This window comes from Myotis brandtii, unplaced genomic scaffold, assembly GCF_000412655.1.
Source record: "Myotis brandtii unplaced genomic scaffold, ASM41265v1 scaffold1003, whole genome shotgun sequence".
NCBI classification, from domain to species: domain Eukaryota; kingdom Metazoa; phylum Chordata; class Mammalia; order Chiroptera; family Vespertilionidae; genus Myotis; species Myotis brandtii.
The window spans coordinates 171,094-188,924 of record NW_005353340.1 but is presented as its reverse complement, the minus strand read 5'-3'; the positions used below and the strand labels follow the sequence as shown (position 1 = coordinate 188,924).

The 17,831-nt window shown below is 53.6% G+C and overlaps 2 protein-coding genes across 2 annotated transcripts in view; one reads left to right on the top strand and one right to left on the bottom strand.

Annotated features, from left to right (window-relative positions):
• LRRC18 (leucine rich repeat containing 18) overlaps positions 1 to 3,512 on the top strand; it is a 10,498-nt gene extending 6,986 nt beyond the window's left edge. The window contains exon 2 of the mRNA XM_005853197.2: positions 2,146 to 3,512. Coding sequence (XP_005853259.1) covers positions 2,241 to 3,008 — 768 coding nt within the window. The 5' untranslated portion in view covers positions 2,146 to 2,240 and the 3' untranslated portion in view covers positions 3,009 to 3,512. The remainder of the gene's footprint in view (positions 1 to 2,145) is intronic.
• Positions 1 to 17,831, bottom strand: part of WDFY4 (WDFY family member 4) — a gene marked incomplete at its 5' end in the record, with an annotated part of 236,672 nt that overhangs the window by 53,074 nt on the left and 165,767 nt on the right. The window contains 3 exons of the mRNA XM_014534916.1: positions 11,527 to 11,589; positions 12,997 to 13,082; positions 15,410 to 15,530. Coding sequence (XP_014390402.1) covers positions 11,527 to 11,589; positions 12,997 to 13,082; positions 15,410 to 15,530 — 270 coding nt within the window. The remainder of the gene's footprint in view (positions 1 to 11,526; positions 11,590 to 12,996; positions 13,083 to 15,409; positions 15,531 to 17,831) is intronic.

Here is a 17,831-nt window from a genome sequence, read left to right as displayed (position 1 = left end):
GAGGTTGTTTCCCCCCAGCAATTTAAAAGATAACTTTGTGGTACCTCTGGCCTCGATGGTTTCTACTGACTCCAGGGGCTGTCTCACTGCCGTTCTCTGAAGGTAATGTGTCCTTTTTCTCAGGCAGATTTCAACATTTTGTTTAATTTTGAGCAGTTTAATGATGTTTCTGGATGTGGATTTCTTTAAACTCAGTTATCCTCTTGGAGTTCACTGAGCTTCCTGCAAGTTAATTTTATGTCTTTCACCAAATTTCACAAGTTTTACCCGTTTTTTCCTTCAAATACTTTTCTGTGCCACAACTTTACCTCTCTTCCTCTAGGGCTACATCTACATGCCACTATGGAGATGGAGATGTATGTTTTTATTCCGCACCAGAGGCGCACGTTCTGCCCTTCTGTTGATTCTGCGATCATGGTTACAATGTCCTCCAGTTTTCAGAGACTTTGCGGTGCTGGTGGGGCCAGGCCCTCTGTCCCACCCAGGCACCCGCCTGGGACCTGCACAGCGGTCTCTCTCAGCTTAGTCTAAGCTGTGGGGCTCTGGGTGTGGGGCGAGGTACTGAAGACCCTATTCAGGGTTTCATTCGTGCACCGGCAGCTCAGGGTGCATCCAGGAGTTCACGCACAACTTTATTAAACTTCCTCCTCTGTGCAATCTCCCCAACACTGAGTGGCTCCCTCAACGCCCCCGCCAGCGCCCTTGGTCTTCTGGTTAGAAATCCAGGCCTTTTGTTTTCTAAATCCGCTGTTCACTTCCTGCCACCCTCTCCGCCTCCAGGGCCAAGTGACAGTAGGAGAGAGAAAGGCAACCTCCTCCTGGGACCAGTGTGGGCAGAGAATGGCTCTCTGCCTTGGTTCCGGGTTCCGGGTTCCGGGTTCCGGGCCTGCCTGGCTGACTGCGATGCAGGTCTGCCTGGGGCCGAGGCAGGGGGGTAAAGCCAGGCCTCGCGCACCCACTCTGAACCTAACAGGCCCCGTTGCTATTCTGGACCAGAGAGAGAGGCTCTTCTTGGAAATCTTTCTATCATCTCGGGGCACAGCTGCTCCCACTTTTGAGTTACTTCTCCCGCCGCCTGGCAGCCTTTGTGGCCGGCGTGCTGGGAGCGCGCTGTCCATGCAGGACCTGGAGGTGGTGCACTCCTGGTGGCCTAGGCAGAGCGGACTGACTCCTCTCACCCGAGTGGGCCGGACTTTTGTTTCCAAGCTGCTTTACTCCCTCTGGTTTCTCAGAGCAACGTGATATAGAGACTCCAATGCTACTGGCCATGGTGCTGTGCTCAGTAATTATGGCTGAATGTGGTGGATCCTTGTTTCTAAAGAAGAGGTTCTGCTCTCCAGGCTTCTCAGAAGAACATTGACGATGCTGAGGGCTGAGCTGACCGATGCTCTCACGGGCTGACTCTGGGGACCTCCCTCCATCCCAGGAGGCTGTGGTCCAGGAGGACCAGCACAGGGTGGGACCCTCAGAGGAGTGGCCCTGGTGGCTTACAGGGAGCGCAGGGCGGGCAGCTTTCACCCACTTCCCTTGGACACAGGATTATCGGATGAGCAAAGCGTGGTGATGGCGCACACGCCTGGCTGCTGGCGCTTCATGTGCTACATGAACTTGGTTCCTGAGAAAGAGCCTGAATGACGGAGCAGAGGAACCGCAGGCACCGTGGCCACCCATCCACCGCAAGCATTTGTCGCCTCATGTCCACGCTGTGATCCTGCTGAGGATTCAGCAGACACACTGTGGCAACCTTAACATAACTCTAAAGAAAGACTAGGTTTCTGTGAGGGTCTGGGAAGTGGTAGGTAGCCAAGAGGACACACATACACAATTACATGTACCCCTGGGCTGGGAGGGGTTGGGTGTATTTGAAAGTCCAGGACATTGGAGAGATTATTTAGCCAGGAAATGACACAGCTAGGTGGACACGGAGCCTCCTGCAGCCCCTCTTACTTACATCTGGGAACAGAGGTCTGAGGAAGGCATGCAGTTTACTGAAGTTCTTTGTCTCGGTGACTTCTGCTGATGCCCTAATTTCTCTCCACTTTCCTCTTTCTCTCCTTTTAAACTGTTAGAGAGCAAAGCATTATGCTTTGGGGGAAGTCCAATACTCTCGTGTCATCTCCTAACTTGATATTTTTCTCTTATCAGAGTGTATCTTCTAGCAGCTTCAAGTGACTTTTTCCTCAACCTGATCACCAACCAACCAGAACAGCACACTTCAAACATATCCTTCACTAAAAAACATGGCCAAGAGTGGGAAGAGCCCCAAGGGCAAGAAGATCACCCTCAATGTGGCCAAGAATTGTATCAAAATCACGTTTGATGGGAGAAAACGCCTCGACTTGAGCAAGATGGGAATCACCACCTTCCCAAAGTGTATTCTGAAACTCAATGACATAGATGAGCTCGATCTTAGCCGGAATATGCTCAAGAGGATCCCTGATTCAATCTCCAAGTTCCAGAGCCTACGATGGCTGGACCTGCACAGCAACTACATCGACAAGCTCCCTGAGTCCATCGGCCAAATGACTAGTCTGCTGTACCTTAATGCCAGCAACAACAGGCTGACCACCAACGGGCTGCCCGTGGAACTCAACCAGCTTAAGAATATCCGCACCGTGAATTTAGGCCTGAACCACCTGGACAGTGTGCCCACCACACTGGGTGCCCTGAAGGAGCTCCATGAGGTCGGGCTCCATGACAACCTGCTCAGCGCCATCCCCACCAGCATCTCCAAGCTCCCCAAGCTGAAGAAGCTCAACACCAAGCGAAACCCCTTCCTCCAGCCGGAGGAGACGGATGTCTTCTTAGATAACATCAAGAGGCTGGATAACTTATATCTGGTGGAGGCGAAGGATCTGTGTGGGCCTTGCCTGAAAAAATGCCAACAGGCCCGAGAGAAGCTGAACAAAATCAAGAGCCTAGTCCCGGGGACACCGAAAAAGGCTGCCTTCACCAATTTAATCGCGCCCAACTCCACGGCCAAGGAGTCCCAGGAAGAATGGAGGTGACCTTGTACCCTGACCCTGAGGCAGAAAGGGAACAGGGAGGGAGGAAAGATGGCAATGGGCTGCTTCCACAGAAAATTGAGAGATTACCCCATGACTGCAATAGTGCTTTCAGCTAAGCCCATAAAGTACTTTCCCTACTGTCTTGGCTTGTGGTTTTGTTGCCTGAAGGGCTCTTGGTTCTTGGTCATTGTCTCTCGGCGTGCACCCCCCGCACATGCAGGTATAGGAGTAGGGAAAGGGCTGTACAGCTCACTTCTGCTCCAGAACTCTCCTCTGCCGTAGTCCCGTGGCCCAGCAGCTGAGATAGCCACACTCTTAGCTTCATTATCTGCACTTCAGGACTAACCACCAGCTCCCAAATGTGGGGCTTGTTCTGTGGAGCTGCTTTGGGTCAGAGCTTGAAAGGTCAGGGGCAGCTAGGAGGCAGAGGACATTAGCCTTGGAAGGGAACAAAGCAGAGGTGGGAAGGTATTATCATTAAGCATCCCAGGTAACATCCTGGCTCTCCTGGGCTCTGAGCAGTGCTCTCTCTCTCTCTCTCTCTCTCTCTCTCTCTCTCTCTCTGTTTGCATAATCTGCTCTAGGCACTTTCTCTCACTCAGCCTGCAAGCCCTGAGCTGTGAATGAGGAGGCTCCACTCCCCTCTCACTCTGCCCAATTCTCTTCCAGTCTCTGGTGGGAGGAAGGAAAGAATGGCTGCAGGTATGGGCTGGTGCAGTCAATAAATAAGTACCTTACCAGGCCCTGTGCTGGGTGCAGGGATTGCATCCCGTAGGGCAAAGCGTGGCTCACGCTGGGCCACCTGTAGGGAAGACACTGGAAGAAGACAGACAGAGGAAGGCCGGCTCCAGGGCCATCCGCCTTGGCAGAGAGAACATCAAAAGCGCAGTTGGCCAGAGCTAGGTTCAGGGCAGCTCTTCCTCTTGCCATTGCCCTGGGCTTCTTACCCAGCTTTGGCTCCCTCCTCTGTAATGTGGGAATGATACGACCCCAACCCTAAGGGTCACTGAGCACCTCCAGGGACAGCACACGGGGAAGCCCTCAATAGAAGTCTGTTCTCTAAGGCCTGGGCTTGGTGAGTCTCAAGCTGAAATCCCACTTCGGACAGTGTCCGTCTTTGTACCAGATCTTTGGGCAGAAATGACAGTGGTGGAGCCAGTCCTCGCAGAGGAGAGAACTTTCTGGACCACCCACACCTCCATACTGCCTAAAACAAAAGGTCAAGAAAACCACCTCTAGCAAAGCTTTTAAACGCTTTAATCAAGGCTCTTCTGTGTTGGCGGCAAGTCCTATGGAAGTCGATGGAAAAGTCGATGGAGGTCCATGGTTCAGAGGGAGGAGCATATTTCTTTATTCACATTATAAGCCGAAGCAGACAGCACACTGCATTTCTTCACTCCTCACTGTCCATTTCTATTCGTAATGTTTAGTCGTGACAACTCTATCATATTTTTTTAAAAAAATATATATTTTTATTGATTTAAGAGGAAGGGAAAGGGAGAGATAGAAACATCAATGATGAGAGAGAATCATCGATGGGCTGCCTCCTGCATGCTCCCAACTGGGGATTGAGCCCGCGACCAGGCAGGTGCCCTGACCAGGAATGGAACCGTGACCTCCTAGTTCATAGGTCAACACTCAACCACTGAGCTATGCCAGCCCTCTCTGCCCCATCACACTCAGTCCCCACTGCCCTTGTCCTCCATGCCCTCTCCAAGCACCGCTCCTGGGTTCGCTGCCCATTGAGTGATTGGCATGCAGGTGCCGTTTACTCGCCAGCCTTGGTCTAGGTGCTTCATTGTGTTTTCGTTCTCAGCCATGTCTTAGGAAGAGGGGGTGGCAGAGGGATAAAACTAATTGTTGTTGATGGTGGTAGTCGCACACAACCACATATATGACAAAATGGCAAAAGACTGTGCACACATATTGTACCAATGACAATTTCCCGGTTTTGAAATTGTACTGTAGTTGTGTAAAATGAAACCATTGGGGGGAATTCAATGAAGGCTTCATGGGGACTCCATGTATTATTTTTGCAACTTCCTGTGATTCCGGAGTTAATTTAAAATAAGAAAGTTAAAGATCATCTCACAAGCTAGATGCGTCAATAAACAGATCTGTGGACATGTGTCAAGAGCTAGCTTGTGAGTGACCATGGGAAGCTGAAAGCTCTCAGGAGCCTCCGAGCTATGGAATTTCAGGATAAAGAGTCCCTTTGCCTCAGTTTACCAACCTAATCTAAGCTACCATTGTTGATCGTGTCCTTCATGATTCCTGAGAAAGATGCTAAAATAAAAGAAAATGCCTGGCATCTTTACCCATGTCCCAGATTTTCGGTGGGTGGCTGGGGACCTTGAAATAGTGAGTTTCTGCCTTCCAGCGATTCTGCTGTGGGCCTGGTCTGAGCCACATGGTCTCTGCAGCTGCCCTCCCAGGCTGTGCTGCTGAGAAGCCAGGAGCACACCTATGCGCCCAGTGAGGGGCGGCAGCTCTCCTCACTAAGCAAGCAGGGCTCACATGCTTGGCCTCGCGCTGCTCAGCCCCGTGGTCTCTAGAGAGGAGGGCTGTGGAATGCAGGGGGAGGTGGACTTGAATCTTAGCCTCCACGCTGCCAGCAGGGGGCCTGGGTGTTAGTGACTGTCTTGGAAGATACTCTTCTTAGAGATCTTTATAGCCGGTTATGGTTTGTTTTCTAAGTTCTTCCATTGCTTTTCAAAGATAATCTATAAAGGAAATTCTGACAACGCTCAACTGTAGAACCTTGTGCCCAAAAGTGTATTTCATTCTAAACATTATTATGTAAACTATCCAACTGAGAGAACAGTTAAGAAACCGACAGTGTCCTCCAGCCCAGGGCACCTTGGGCCTGAGGACACATCAGTGAGTGCGGCCTTCATCAGAGAGCATGGCCCTGGAAGGGGCCTTCCGAGCATCTTAAGACGTGAGGAGGGAGGAGCCTGCGGGCAGCCTCGCCTTGTGTCTCTGAGTTCTCTAACCCTGGGCTCGAGATGAACTGAGATCCCTGGGGAGCAGCATCACTGAGCCAGGCCATGCGCATCCCAAACACATGTCTGTACAGAAATAGGGCCACATGTTAGGGCCCTGCTTTTCCAGAGACACAATATAAAAGATTATATTCTGTAGTGCTCTTCCTTCAAACTTTATAAAAACGGAATTGACTTTGGTATCACTACACTTTAGACAAGGGCAAATTTGATAGTCGGTGCCAAGAGAAAGTTTTCTGGGGGTAAAAGTTCAAAACCCTCTGTTTCTGGTTATCCGTCCTTGGAAAACAATGTAAGCCAGCCCAATGGTTTTGCTTCTACAGTTTCAATGGTTTTGTTTCTATAGTTGCATGACCCCAGTACCTGACCACATTACTTTTTCTCCTTTGAGAGAACTCCGGCGAATGAATGGTTCCAGGCTCATTGTACCTTATATTTAACTTTGAAGCTGTTTCCGGCCCTTTGTGGAAGGGCACAGATAGCTGTGTTAGTCACATGCGCATTCCACGCTAGCTGTCCTCCCCTGTCACTCCGCCATTCCTCCTCTTTCCTGACTGGCCCCTCACAGCGCAGCAGAGCCTGTGGGTGGGTGTCTAACATGGGGAGTGCTCTGGCTGCCAGGCACTTGGCAGGGGGTCCTGCGGGGTTCCTGCTAGAAGGCCCTGCAGTGGCAGAGCCCAGCACTGCAGCGAGCCTGGTTATGCCGCCTCCCTGCCTTCAGAATGGTCTGGCCTTGTGCTGTGGGAGACACAGGTGGATTACAGGCTCTAGGCTCATCCAGACTTTGCAAGTATTTTCTGCTTGTAACCCAGGCACAGAAACTCCTTGCAATTCAGCTCAGGGTGAGGGAGGGGGCAGCCATTGCCACTGAAATTATAGGCAAAACCCTGGCCCTTAAAAGCTCTGGTCCCCGTGTAGGGGGCCGGCCTCCGGAGGGCTAGCGCAGTCATCAAGAGCGGGGACCGAGATCGGAACCCTCCAGCATAGGCCAAGCTTCCTGGGTGGTTGAAAACTCTCAGAATGGACCACATGTCTTCTCCAGCAACGAGAAGCTTGTGGTCACCGGAGTGTCCAAGACACAGCCAGACATTTTTAAAGGCTGACTGTGTGGATGTGCATGGCCCTTGGCAGCCCAAATAAAAAGGCACAGAACCATGGCCGCCGAGCCCTCGGAAGGCTGCGCGCTGCCCATGGCCGTTGAGAGAAGGGCTGGGAAGGAGACACAGAAGAGCCCACAGCATAGACACCACCTGCTTTTAATCAATTGCTCCACAAACACCCCAAATGCACAGCAGATGATCCTGAAACTAAGCAAAGGAATTACAGTTTATTAAGCACCTCCTTGAGGTCAAATTGGCTAGATCCCAAAGGCCACGCTGGCTGCTGCAGCAGAGCCTCACCATGAGCCCAGGCTGCCTGCGTGGCCTCAGTGCCTAGGACCAACCATGTGGTTGGGGCTTCCTCGTTGTGTCAAAGCTCCCCTTCCATTAGCTCACTAAGCATGTCCTGGAGCACTATGTACTGTCCCCAGCAGAGAGGGAGGGAAGGAAGAGAGGGTGAGGGAGGAGAGGGTAAGGGAAGGAGGGTAGGAGGGAGAGAGAGGAGAGAGAGAAACATCAATTGCTTGTCTTCTGCACCTGCTCTGATTGGGGACTGAATTCACATCCCAGGTATGTGTCCTGACCAAGAATCAAACTGGCAACCTTTTGTTGCATAGGATGATGCTCCAGGAACTGAGCCACTCCAGCTGGGCAGCAGCTCACTCAGTTTGTATTTTCCAAAGGTCTCCATGCTTGGAGCCGTGTGGGGGCGATGCCAGGCAAGCACAGAGTGGCTGTGGAACATCCTGCTCCATTGGCCTCAGAGGGCCATGAGGAAAATATTAACACAATGGAAATGCAATCGGCACAGGGCCCAGCTGTCCCACAGGGGCCAGCTGGGGCCCAGGTGGGTGTCTAGGGTTATCTCTATGGATGAGAGAAGTAATTTCTGCACATTTAACTCATCCCCAGGGCAAGAATGAACTCTTCCACTTGGCACTCATTTTTGTATGGACACCCAACTTAGTGCCATAGCCACAGTTGAGCTCCTCTGCCCCTCCTCTATCTACTCCCTCTCCGTCTGGGGCAGGGATTGAGATCCTTACATGTGTGGATAGAGGTAAGCATTGGTGGGACAATGCATCTCTCAGACTCTGAGAACAATAGAACAGGAATGGCCAGAGAACCACCCCCAGCTGTAGGGACAGCTACCTGATCACTGAGTGACATTGTACACAAGGCATTTATAAGAGGGTGATCTGCAGAGGCAATAGGCATTTAGTGAAGTGACTTGTGTCAGAGTTGATGCAAGAAGAGAGTAGCTCCGGGGAGTGAGAAAATGGACACGCAGCCATGAGTGCTGTGGCCCTGGGGAGCTGCTTGCCAGGACAGTGCGGGGCCAGCTCCTGTGGTTGATGCCTCAGTATTCACCCCTCTGTGATAACAGAACCCTGATGCTCTGGGAAACCACTTCCCCTCAGTGTGGTCTATATCATTGGGTGGGACTGACTCCACTCCCAGGATGTGGGTGGGCACATGACCCTGCCCAGGCCTATGAAAGCACTTGGTTGGTTCTGGAATGGGTACTAACCTAATTGGGGCAGATGAAAACCACTTTGGGGGATTTTTGCTAAAATTACTGAGACAGAGCATTCCTTGTGTGGCAGACTTCCTGCGGGATTGGCTGTTGGGGCGGTGATGCCCTTATGCTGGGAGTCTGCTGAGAACAGCCAACCCAGGAAACCCCCACTGTGAGATAGGGAGCCACTGGTCCTGAGGACTTATGAGCCCAGAGATCTAGCTCGCCTGGAGCCAGACCTGTCTGGCCGTCAGGTATGTGAGGTGATGGCTTCAGTTAGTTTGAAATGGCTTTCCACCACTGTCACCGGGACATTGCAGCGAAGTCCACATGTGGAGATGGAAGCTTCTATGAAACAGGTGATATGAGGTCCAAGGCTAAGCACTCAGCTTCTATATGCAACTAGGGCTCCACTATTGTTGAACTGCTGAAGTACATCCAGCTCAGTTGGTAACCAGCCACCCCGCCTCCAACGGCCCCTGCTACCCAGGCCTCCTAGACATTTGCCCGGCATGTGCTGGACTCCACACGTTCCACCAAGGAAAGGGTTATTCCTGAAACAACAGGGGCTTCTGCTGGCAGCCACTCAAATGGGTCTTTTGAAGGTCACCAATGGCCCGCGTTCTACACAGTGCTACGGTCACTTCTCATCTTACTTAGCTGACCAGCAGCATGTGATCATTTGATCAAGCAAAGTTGACCACTCCCTCCTTGAAACACAAACTGACTCTCATGAAATATTCCACACCTGCCATTCCTCCTGCCTTTCTTTTTTAAAAAGATATGTTTTTATTTATTTTTATAGTGAGAGAAAGGGAGAGAGAGAGATAGATAGAAACATTGGTGAGAGAGAATCATCGATCAGCTAGCTGCCTCCTGCATGCCCCCCACTGGGAATTGAGCCCACAACCCAGGCATGTGCCCTGACCAGAAATCGAACCAGTGACCTCTTGGTTCATGGATCACTGCTCAACCATTGAGCCACACCGGCCTTCCTGGATGTAACTTTCCGTCTCTGTGCTCGTTCCTCCCCATGTCCTTACCCATGAAAGGTTGGACGCCCCAGGGCACAATCTTTAAACCTCTTGCCCTGGTGCACTCATTCTCCTGGTGATCTTACCCAGTCTCATGCTTTAAATTCTATTCCAGACCTACCTCTCAGCAAGGCCTTTCCATGGACTCCAAATTCACCTACTCCAAGGCCAACATGACATTCCGCCGGGCTGTCTGCGGGCGTGTCAGAGCTAACAGGCCCCACACGGAGCTCCAGCAGCACCCCCAGTGCCGCTCTTCCTTTCTCCTCCCCTGGCACGTTCCAGTGCTCACAGCCAGATCTCTGGGCCTCTCCTCGAGTCCCTTCTCTCCCAGGCACTTACTCCACACGTGACTTGTCAACAGATGCCAGTAGAGGTTCCTTCACAACGTCCAGAACCTGGGCACTCCACCCCATCTCACGGTCACCCCGTTTCCAAGCCGCCATCACTCCTAACCCAGATCACTCCTAACTGCCTCCCAGCTCTGCCTTTATCCCACTGTGCACCAGGGAGACCCAGACAGAACCAGGGAGCCTCCCTGCTGCCAGCCACCTGGAGCAGCCCACCACCTGCCTACCCTGCTCCTCCCTCGGCCCAGTCTCTGCACACCTTGCTTCTCTACTTCGTGCAAATCTTAATATTGCTTCTCGGTGAGGCCTTCCCTTAACACCCCGCCTAAGATTTCAATCCCTACTTCTATCTACTTTTATTTTATACCTATCCTCCTACTGTCCCCATGGGCAGGAGTACCGACTGGGAGTTAGATGTGCGCTGACCACCAGGGGGCGGCGTGGAACATGGTGGGCATCAGTGATGCGGCGCTGGCAGCGGGCAGCAGTGGAGGTGCTGCTGGCCCTGATGGGTCCCCATGAGAGCGGGACTATGGCGGGATGGTGGAGCAGGTGAGCGGGTGGCGCCAGGCTAAGGCGGGTGCGAGCAGGGACCCCGATTGCCCCGCCGGTCACCCCACAAATTGGCCCTGATCACCGGCCAGGCCTAGGAACCCTACCCATGCATGATTTTGTGCACAGGCCTCTAGTCAAATGTGCTTTCAATGTCACTAATGTAAATTGTTTTCTGTCTATCTTCCTTGGGAGACTACAAGGACAGGAAAGAGTTTGAGTATTTTGCTTGCTGCTCTGAAAGCAGCAAACACCACACATAACAAACTATCGATAACTGATTTGAATGACCTGGGGTCCCTATTTCATAGTCCCTATTTCATAGTCAGTTGAATACCACCTCTGGGACATCCCTCCCTGCCCCAGCCACACTCCTGGACAAAGCCAGCCACCACCTTCTTGCGTTCTCATTCCTAACAACGCGCCGAATGGTTTCCCCGGCCTCAGGGAAACGGGGTCCTTGTGAAGGGCGGCCTAGGCAGGTCTGGAAGCCCAGCATTCCCTGCAAGGAGGCTCCCTGTCATAGAGTGTAAACTGAGTCGGACCCGCACACCAGCGTGCCTTCATTTAGCTTCTGAGTTTTCTGAGAGTCTCCTACAGGAGGACAGACCTGGGATTGCTCACACCCTGCCTGAGGGCTGATGCCCAGGCTGGGCCTGGCCTGGCACCTCTTTTCCAACCTGCACCCACCCACCACAGGCAGACGGCTTTCTGCCATTTTGGTCTGGAAAAGCCGCAGACCACGTGGGACACATAGGCTGTTTGCAGGGGTGCTGTCGGCAGAAGGAGCTTTGGGAGGAGGAGGAGGGGGTGTAGAGGAGGGGGTGTAGAGGGGACAATAAAGGGGAAGGCGGACTGCGTGCTCCTGGCATGACAGCTTTACAGTAGGATCAGGCGAATGAGGTCAGAGCCAGGCCAGCGCCGGCCAGAGAGCACGGCTAGGCCCGCCCACACTTACCTGAGGTGGAGGGGTTCCTCTGGGGCGCCTTTCCCCTTCAAGCTGGGTTGGAAGGAGCAGAAGCTACACAAAAAGGAAGGATCATCTCATTAGCAAGAGGCAGACCCTTCTAGCACCAAGGAGACATTTTCAGAGCCAGGCAAGGGATGGGGTGCTGGGCCCGCCAGCCCTCCAGCCACCCCGTCTGTGAGCAGCAGACCTGGTGCCCCTCTGACTGCCCTCAGCACGTCTGCATCGCACACTCAGCCCTGATAACAACCATAACAATAAAACAATGTCACCATAAAAATACGTGTCTTAGATTCCTCCTCTGCCAATCTCACCACGCACGGCTGTACCCTGGGCACAGGTGCCATCTCAATTTCAGGCTCACCGAGGAGGGCGGGGTGCTGGGGGGCACCACTCACCACTGAGCTAGGGACGCACAACTCCTAGATTAACTGAAAACGTTAGGAATCACAAGGGAACACAAACGTGAGGGTCAGCCTCGCACGCCCACTGCTCCAGCTCGGTCTAAAATGGAACTTGAAGAAAATGTCAGGAGGCCGTACATAGGCAAATGGGAAGAACCTCAAAGGGAGGCTCACAGCTACTGGAGACTGCCCAGCGCTGGGCAGACAGCCTCTCTGCAGGACTGGTTTTCTCCTGTGGCCACAGCAACGGGGCCCGGTGCCAGTGACCAGCCAGGGCCACCAGGAAGGCTAGGCTAGACCCTCTGAGTGCACGTGGCCTGGAGCCTTCAGGTCAGGATGTCAAATCTCACCTCACAACTTCCGGCCAAAGTGGAGCCAAACAGCACAGCTGTGACTCCAACTCCTGTGGGGTCTGTTTACGGCTGGGCACCTGCCTTCCTCTGTCCCCTCTAGCTCCCCATAAATCTCTATCTATTATCTACAACTCTAATAGTAATAAAAATAAATAAATATTAGTATTACCTTTTTCTTAGTTTATATTGCTTAGATGGATTAATCTATTGGGAGGGAGAAAAGTTAAACTAAACAGCAGGCTTCTCTCTTTAAGGGAAAATATGCTCGCGCAGAAGTGGGAAATCAGTGTTTGGAATTCTTTGCAATGAAATGTGAAGTCAGAACAACTAACATTGGCAACTGGGATCAAAAGGAAAGATACAGCCAAAGAATTCTTGGATAATTAGAAAATAAAGCCAGAAAATTCTGGAATGCCTGCTAAATCGCCAGTTTCTGAAATATGTTGTGTCTGCACAATTTTTCCTCCTCCAGTCATTACTGTCCTAAACCCCTTCAGTCCCTGAGATGGAGCCGGCTTCCCAGGATGGAGCAAAGGCTTTCTCTATGCTTTCAACAGCTCTGGGGGTAAGTTCTTCCTGGTGTCTAACCTGAGGACTCCTTGCTGTGGGTCCAGGACAGTTCTGAGAACAGCGCTGAGCAGTCCCTGCTCCTCGGCCCCCAGCTCCTGGTCAGTTTGCTCAGAGGAGGAGTTTCCAACCCTTACCTTTTGAAGACCTTACTCCGATCGCTGTTGTGGAAGACAAAAAACTTGGAGCATCCATTTCGGAAAAAGATCTCCAGGGCAATGTCCTATAAAGAGAAACCCTTTTACTGCTCCTGAAGTTCCCGGAACAGCAGCACCTCCAGGCAGCAGAGTCCCCGCAAGAGGCCGCTGGGTCTCTGTGCCACCGTGAGAGGGCTGCAATCGCACATGGACCCAGAGGGTAGGAAACGGAGATCATGCATGTGGCCCAGAAGATTGGAACTTAAGAACTGAGATGGTTTCCCATGAACATCTGATTCAGAGAAGACGGAGACTTAGCTCCTCACAATGAACATGCACCCACAATCCTTCCGCTCAAGCTGATGAACTTGCCGCTTGGACTCTGGCAGGATCTGACCCCTGTGGCTCCTGGCCCATGAATACCGCGCCCACACCCTCAACGGACTCGCCTGTAGTTTGCACAGCGCGCATCCCATGGTGACTCCTCTGCTATTCCTGCAAAAACTCCACTTCTGGTCACTCAAGCTTGCCTCAGTTTACCTCTTTATTCAGGATAACACAGGCAACCCTTCCTGCCAGCCTCCCACAGGGCACGGAGGCCTCGGTGACAGCAATGAGTGGGGGCTCCACAGAATGGGCAGGAGGGCGGGACCTCCAGTTCCTTTGGCTGAAGCAGGAAGCAAGGGCCCCACTCCGGGGACAAGAAAGGAGCGAATGCCTAAGTGACTTCTACACAATTCCCTTTCCTCTTCCTCTGCCTCTGCCTCCCTCTCCTCTCATCTGATCCACACCAGGTAAATGACGGATTTGAGCAGTGATAGAGCGAGTCCACACAGGGGATGAGGGGGCCAGGGCTGGAGGGGCACAGAGGAGTGAGGCCTGGGCCTGGGGGACAGATGGGTGGCTCAGGGTCAGACTCGTGGCGGGGGGAGGTTGGGGGGCTGCGTCCAACCCGGAGGCAGGTCCTGCTTCTGCCGGGCTGGATCCAGTGCTCAGTCAGTGCACGGGCTCCTGAGCAGACGGCGCATTTGTACTGACAGTGCAAACCTGTCCTCTACAGGTGCACATAGAGCCTAGGTGTCTCTATAAATAGAAACATAAATAATGTGCCAATAGATGATGAACACAGAATCCATAGGGGCTATGGCTTCCCCGCAGCCTTGAGTGCCCATGTCAGACTTCTGCCTGGGAGACTCCCGCACTGGACAAGCGGTGGCCAGTCCCCACTGTGCACACGGCCTCCCGATTCTCAGGCTCCCGGCCTTCTGGAGACAACCCCCGCATACAGGGGGAAAGAAACTCACTTACTGATACCTGTTTGCCATGTGTGTTACCTCTAAGGCAGATAGATAGTCATTAAAAATTTAATTCTTGATATTTAATATGTGCCAAGTGCTGTATACATAATGGCAGACAAGACAAGAGGAAACAGGAGCCCAGAGAGGTGCCCAGTTGTGCAGTGCTGGCCACACTGCCCAGGACCCTTCAACTCAGCCCCTTCTGACTCAGCCCCTTGCAAAGAAATGCATGAGGTCAGGCAAAATGAGGACTGGCCCTTTGTGGGCAAAAGCAGCAGAGAGGCAGGGCAGAGGGAGAGCGGTCAGAGGCCTGCAGCCTGCTGGGCCCTCCTCAGCAGGACCCGATCCTTTCTGATACTTTTTAAATGAGTCACCCCTCCCTCCCCCCAGGCCTCCCTGAGCTGAATTACACACCCTAAGAAATTTACAATGGAAAGCACTCTTACTCCTTCTTCAGGTGAAGCACTGCCCCCTGTTGGCCTTTGCAGGGCAGACACCCGGCAGAGAGGGTGGAAGCCCCAGTCCCTCCCCTCCTCTCCCCTCCTACAAGGGGTCCTGATACCACAGCATCCCTGAAGCCCCGCCCCACCCCCCTGCAGCTTCACCATTGCAGAGGCTGGCTGCTGAAGGCAGGTGTGTGTGTGCGGCCACCGGGCCCCAGAGGTCTTCCTCCCCTTGCCACTGAGCCGTTGCTTCTGAACCTCTGCCCCAGTGATTCTCCCTGGAGTGGGGATGCACTAGGTGGTGCTGAGCCGGCAGCCGCTCTGCCTCCCAAAGGAGCCTGCTCTGTTTAGTGCCTGGGTGAGCCCTCCAGGGACCCTGGCTGAGGGACAATCAGTAGATCTCTAAATCACTCTGCCCAGGGAATTACCAGGAGCTTGGCGAGTGTGGGGAGGGGTGGGGAGGGATGGCAGGCAGCTGAGGGGGTCCAGGCGGTCGGAACAGGGCAGACTGGCACTCAGCTCCCAGCATCAGCTCCGCCCTGAGGCAACGGCGCTGCCTGTCTTGTATTCCTGAAGACCCAAGGGGGTCCCGGAGGAGTGTCCCTCCCATTCAGAGGGCATCCATGGCACCTGGGCCGCCCTCTCCCCTTGCCCTTCCCGCGGCCGGCGTACCTGCAGGAGGAAGCGCGCCTGCCGCAGCTCCCGGAGGTCCCCGTAGCTGTGGCGCCGGCAGGAGTAATGGTCGGAGGACCTGTCTTTGCTGCACAGGTTGAAAATGAATGGATCACTGATGCTGAAAGGACAAGAAGACATGCAGTGAGAGGGTGTCCAGCGGGCTCGTCCTGCCCTGGCCCACAGCCCTGACCGAGTTTCTGGGACAGCCTGGGGGTTCCAGGATGGCTGCGAGCAGGGTGCCGGCACCCCCTGACCTGGTAAACCCTGAGCACCGTCCTCATTAGCCCTGCCCTGAGCAGTAGGAGGGGCAGCAGCCTCACCAGGTGAGAGGACAGCGGGCCTGGGGACAGCCTGCAGGACAGGCGGTGGCACTCGGTGACGAGTGCGAGTAAGCAGTCCCTCTGGGCACAGTGTCCACACGGACTGGGGGAGCGTGCAGGGGATACTCTCATCTTGTGTGGGGAAATGTCAGACTCCGGAACCTGGCAGAGAGATGCCGAGACTCCACCGGAAGCCCGGTTCGGCATGCCCTCGGCAGCGTGGGGACAACGCCCACCCCGAAGGGCTGTGGGCCGGGATGCGACGCCAGTGGGCTGGGAGCAGTGACCACAGCCTCAGCAGTGGCCTCGGGAGCGTGCCCAGAACCAGGGACCAGCCATGTGGCAGCGGAGGCCAAGCCAGGCCAGAGCCGCTCCCCGAGGTCCAGAGGAGGGCCGGGGAGGCCCGGGAATTTGGTGAGCATTTACCTCAGAGAACCACGTGCGCACGGTAGTCACTGAAATGCCGTGGCAGCCACAGGAAGCTTTCCCACCGACTCTAAGGGCACCGAGGAGTGAGTGTGTGTTGGTTTTGGACAGTGACCTCTCACCTGAGTGCCGCAGTGATTCAGAATGTGGCCAGGGCCACAGAAGCTCTGAGAAGATGCCCTTTAGGGCCTGAGAGATGGAAGGCCTCCGAGGACCTCAGCCTCGAGAAGCACGTGCGCCCCGACCCCAGACCCCAAGGACCCAGGGTGGAGAGGGCCCCCCCAGTGCACGCAGCCAGGACCTCCTGCCACCCAGCTGCGGCTGCAGCCACGGGCCAGCCTGCACCAGCCTCAGTGTCCCATGTCCACCGAGCAAGTGAGCGGCCCTCACTCAGGCCTGCAGGACCTCCAGCCACGGTCAGGGCTGGCGTCCAGGGTCTGTAGTGCTAACAGCTTGGACTTGTTACTATGCTGAACGGTCACTACTGGGTAGAAGGGAGAGTTACTTGAGGACACAGCCTGAGCCCACTGTTTTTTTGGTTGCTTGTTTGTTTTAAATATTTTTTTATTTATTTCAGAGAGGAAGGGAGAAGTAGAGAGAGATAGAAACCTCAATGATGAGAGAGACATCATCCATTGGCTGTCTCCTACATGCCCCACACTGGGGATCAAGCCTGCAACCCAGGCATGTGCTCTGACCGGGAATCGAACTGTGACCTCCTGGTTCATAGGTCGATGCTCAACCACTGAGCCACACCGGCCGGGCAAGCCTGAGCCCATTGCTTAGCCCCCTGCACAGCCAGGCCCCAGGGACGTGGGTTCCAGCCCTTTGCAGCTCTTCCTACCTCTCTGAGGACAGTCCTCCCAGGAGTCCTGCTCGGAGCCATGTTGCTGTAGGACTGACTGATCAAATACAAATGTGGCTTCATTCTGGATGCTTCTGCCTGGAGGCCTTCATTGAAACCCACTGCTACCTGGGCCCTGTGTTCCTTATTAACGCCCCCCTCCAGGGTGAAGATCAGCTTCCCCTCAACTCCTCGGACTCCCGATGAGGCCTCAGAGGGACTCTGGTGCCTACCCGTGGCTGCGCCAGCCAGCATCACAGGCCAAGGCACTGGTGAGAATGGCAATAACTCCATCACCAATTATTACTCCGTCCAACATACAAGCATTGTCAGAATTCACACCTGAAATGTGCTCAGCATCACTCGCTCGACCACAAACTCTCTACCAGACGCTGTCGCCTGGCTCGTCTCTGTATCTCTGGAGTTGACCACAGAGCCCGGGACAAGACCGACTTTCAGTAAGTACTTGTCGCATTGAACTAAACAGAGAAATGATGCCTAAATGCTGACTGAAGGGAGGAACTATCCAGTTACAAAGAGCTAATGGGACGGTTTGGATTTCCACCAAATGAATCAAAGGCTGCACCTTCTGAACCTGACCGCCACTGCTGAGGGTTAGATTGTTTCCCCCACAGAGATATGTTGAATCCCAACCCCCCAAACCTTAGACTGAGACTTTATTTAGAAATAGGTGAGTGGCAGAGGTAATAAAATTAAATGAAGTCAGAAAGATAGGCCCTGATCCAATATGACTAGTCCCCTGTATAGAGGGAAACAGACAGAGACAGACACACTCAGGGGAAAGGCCCTGTGAAGACACACGAGAGAA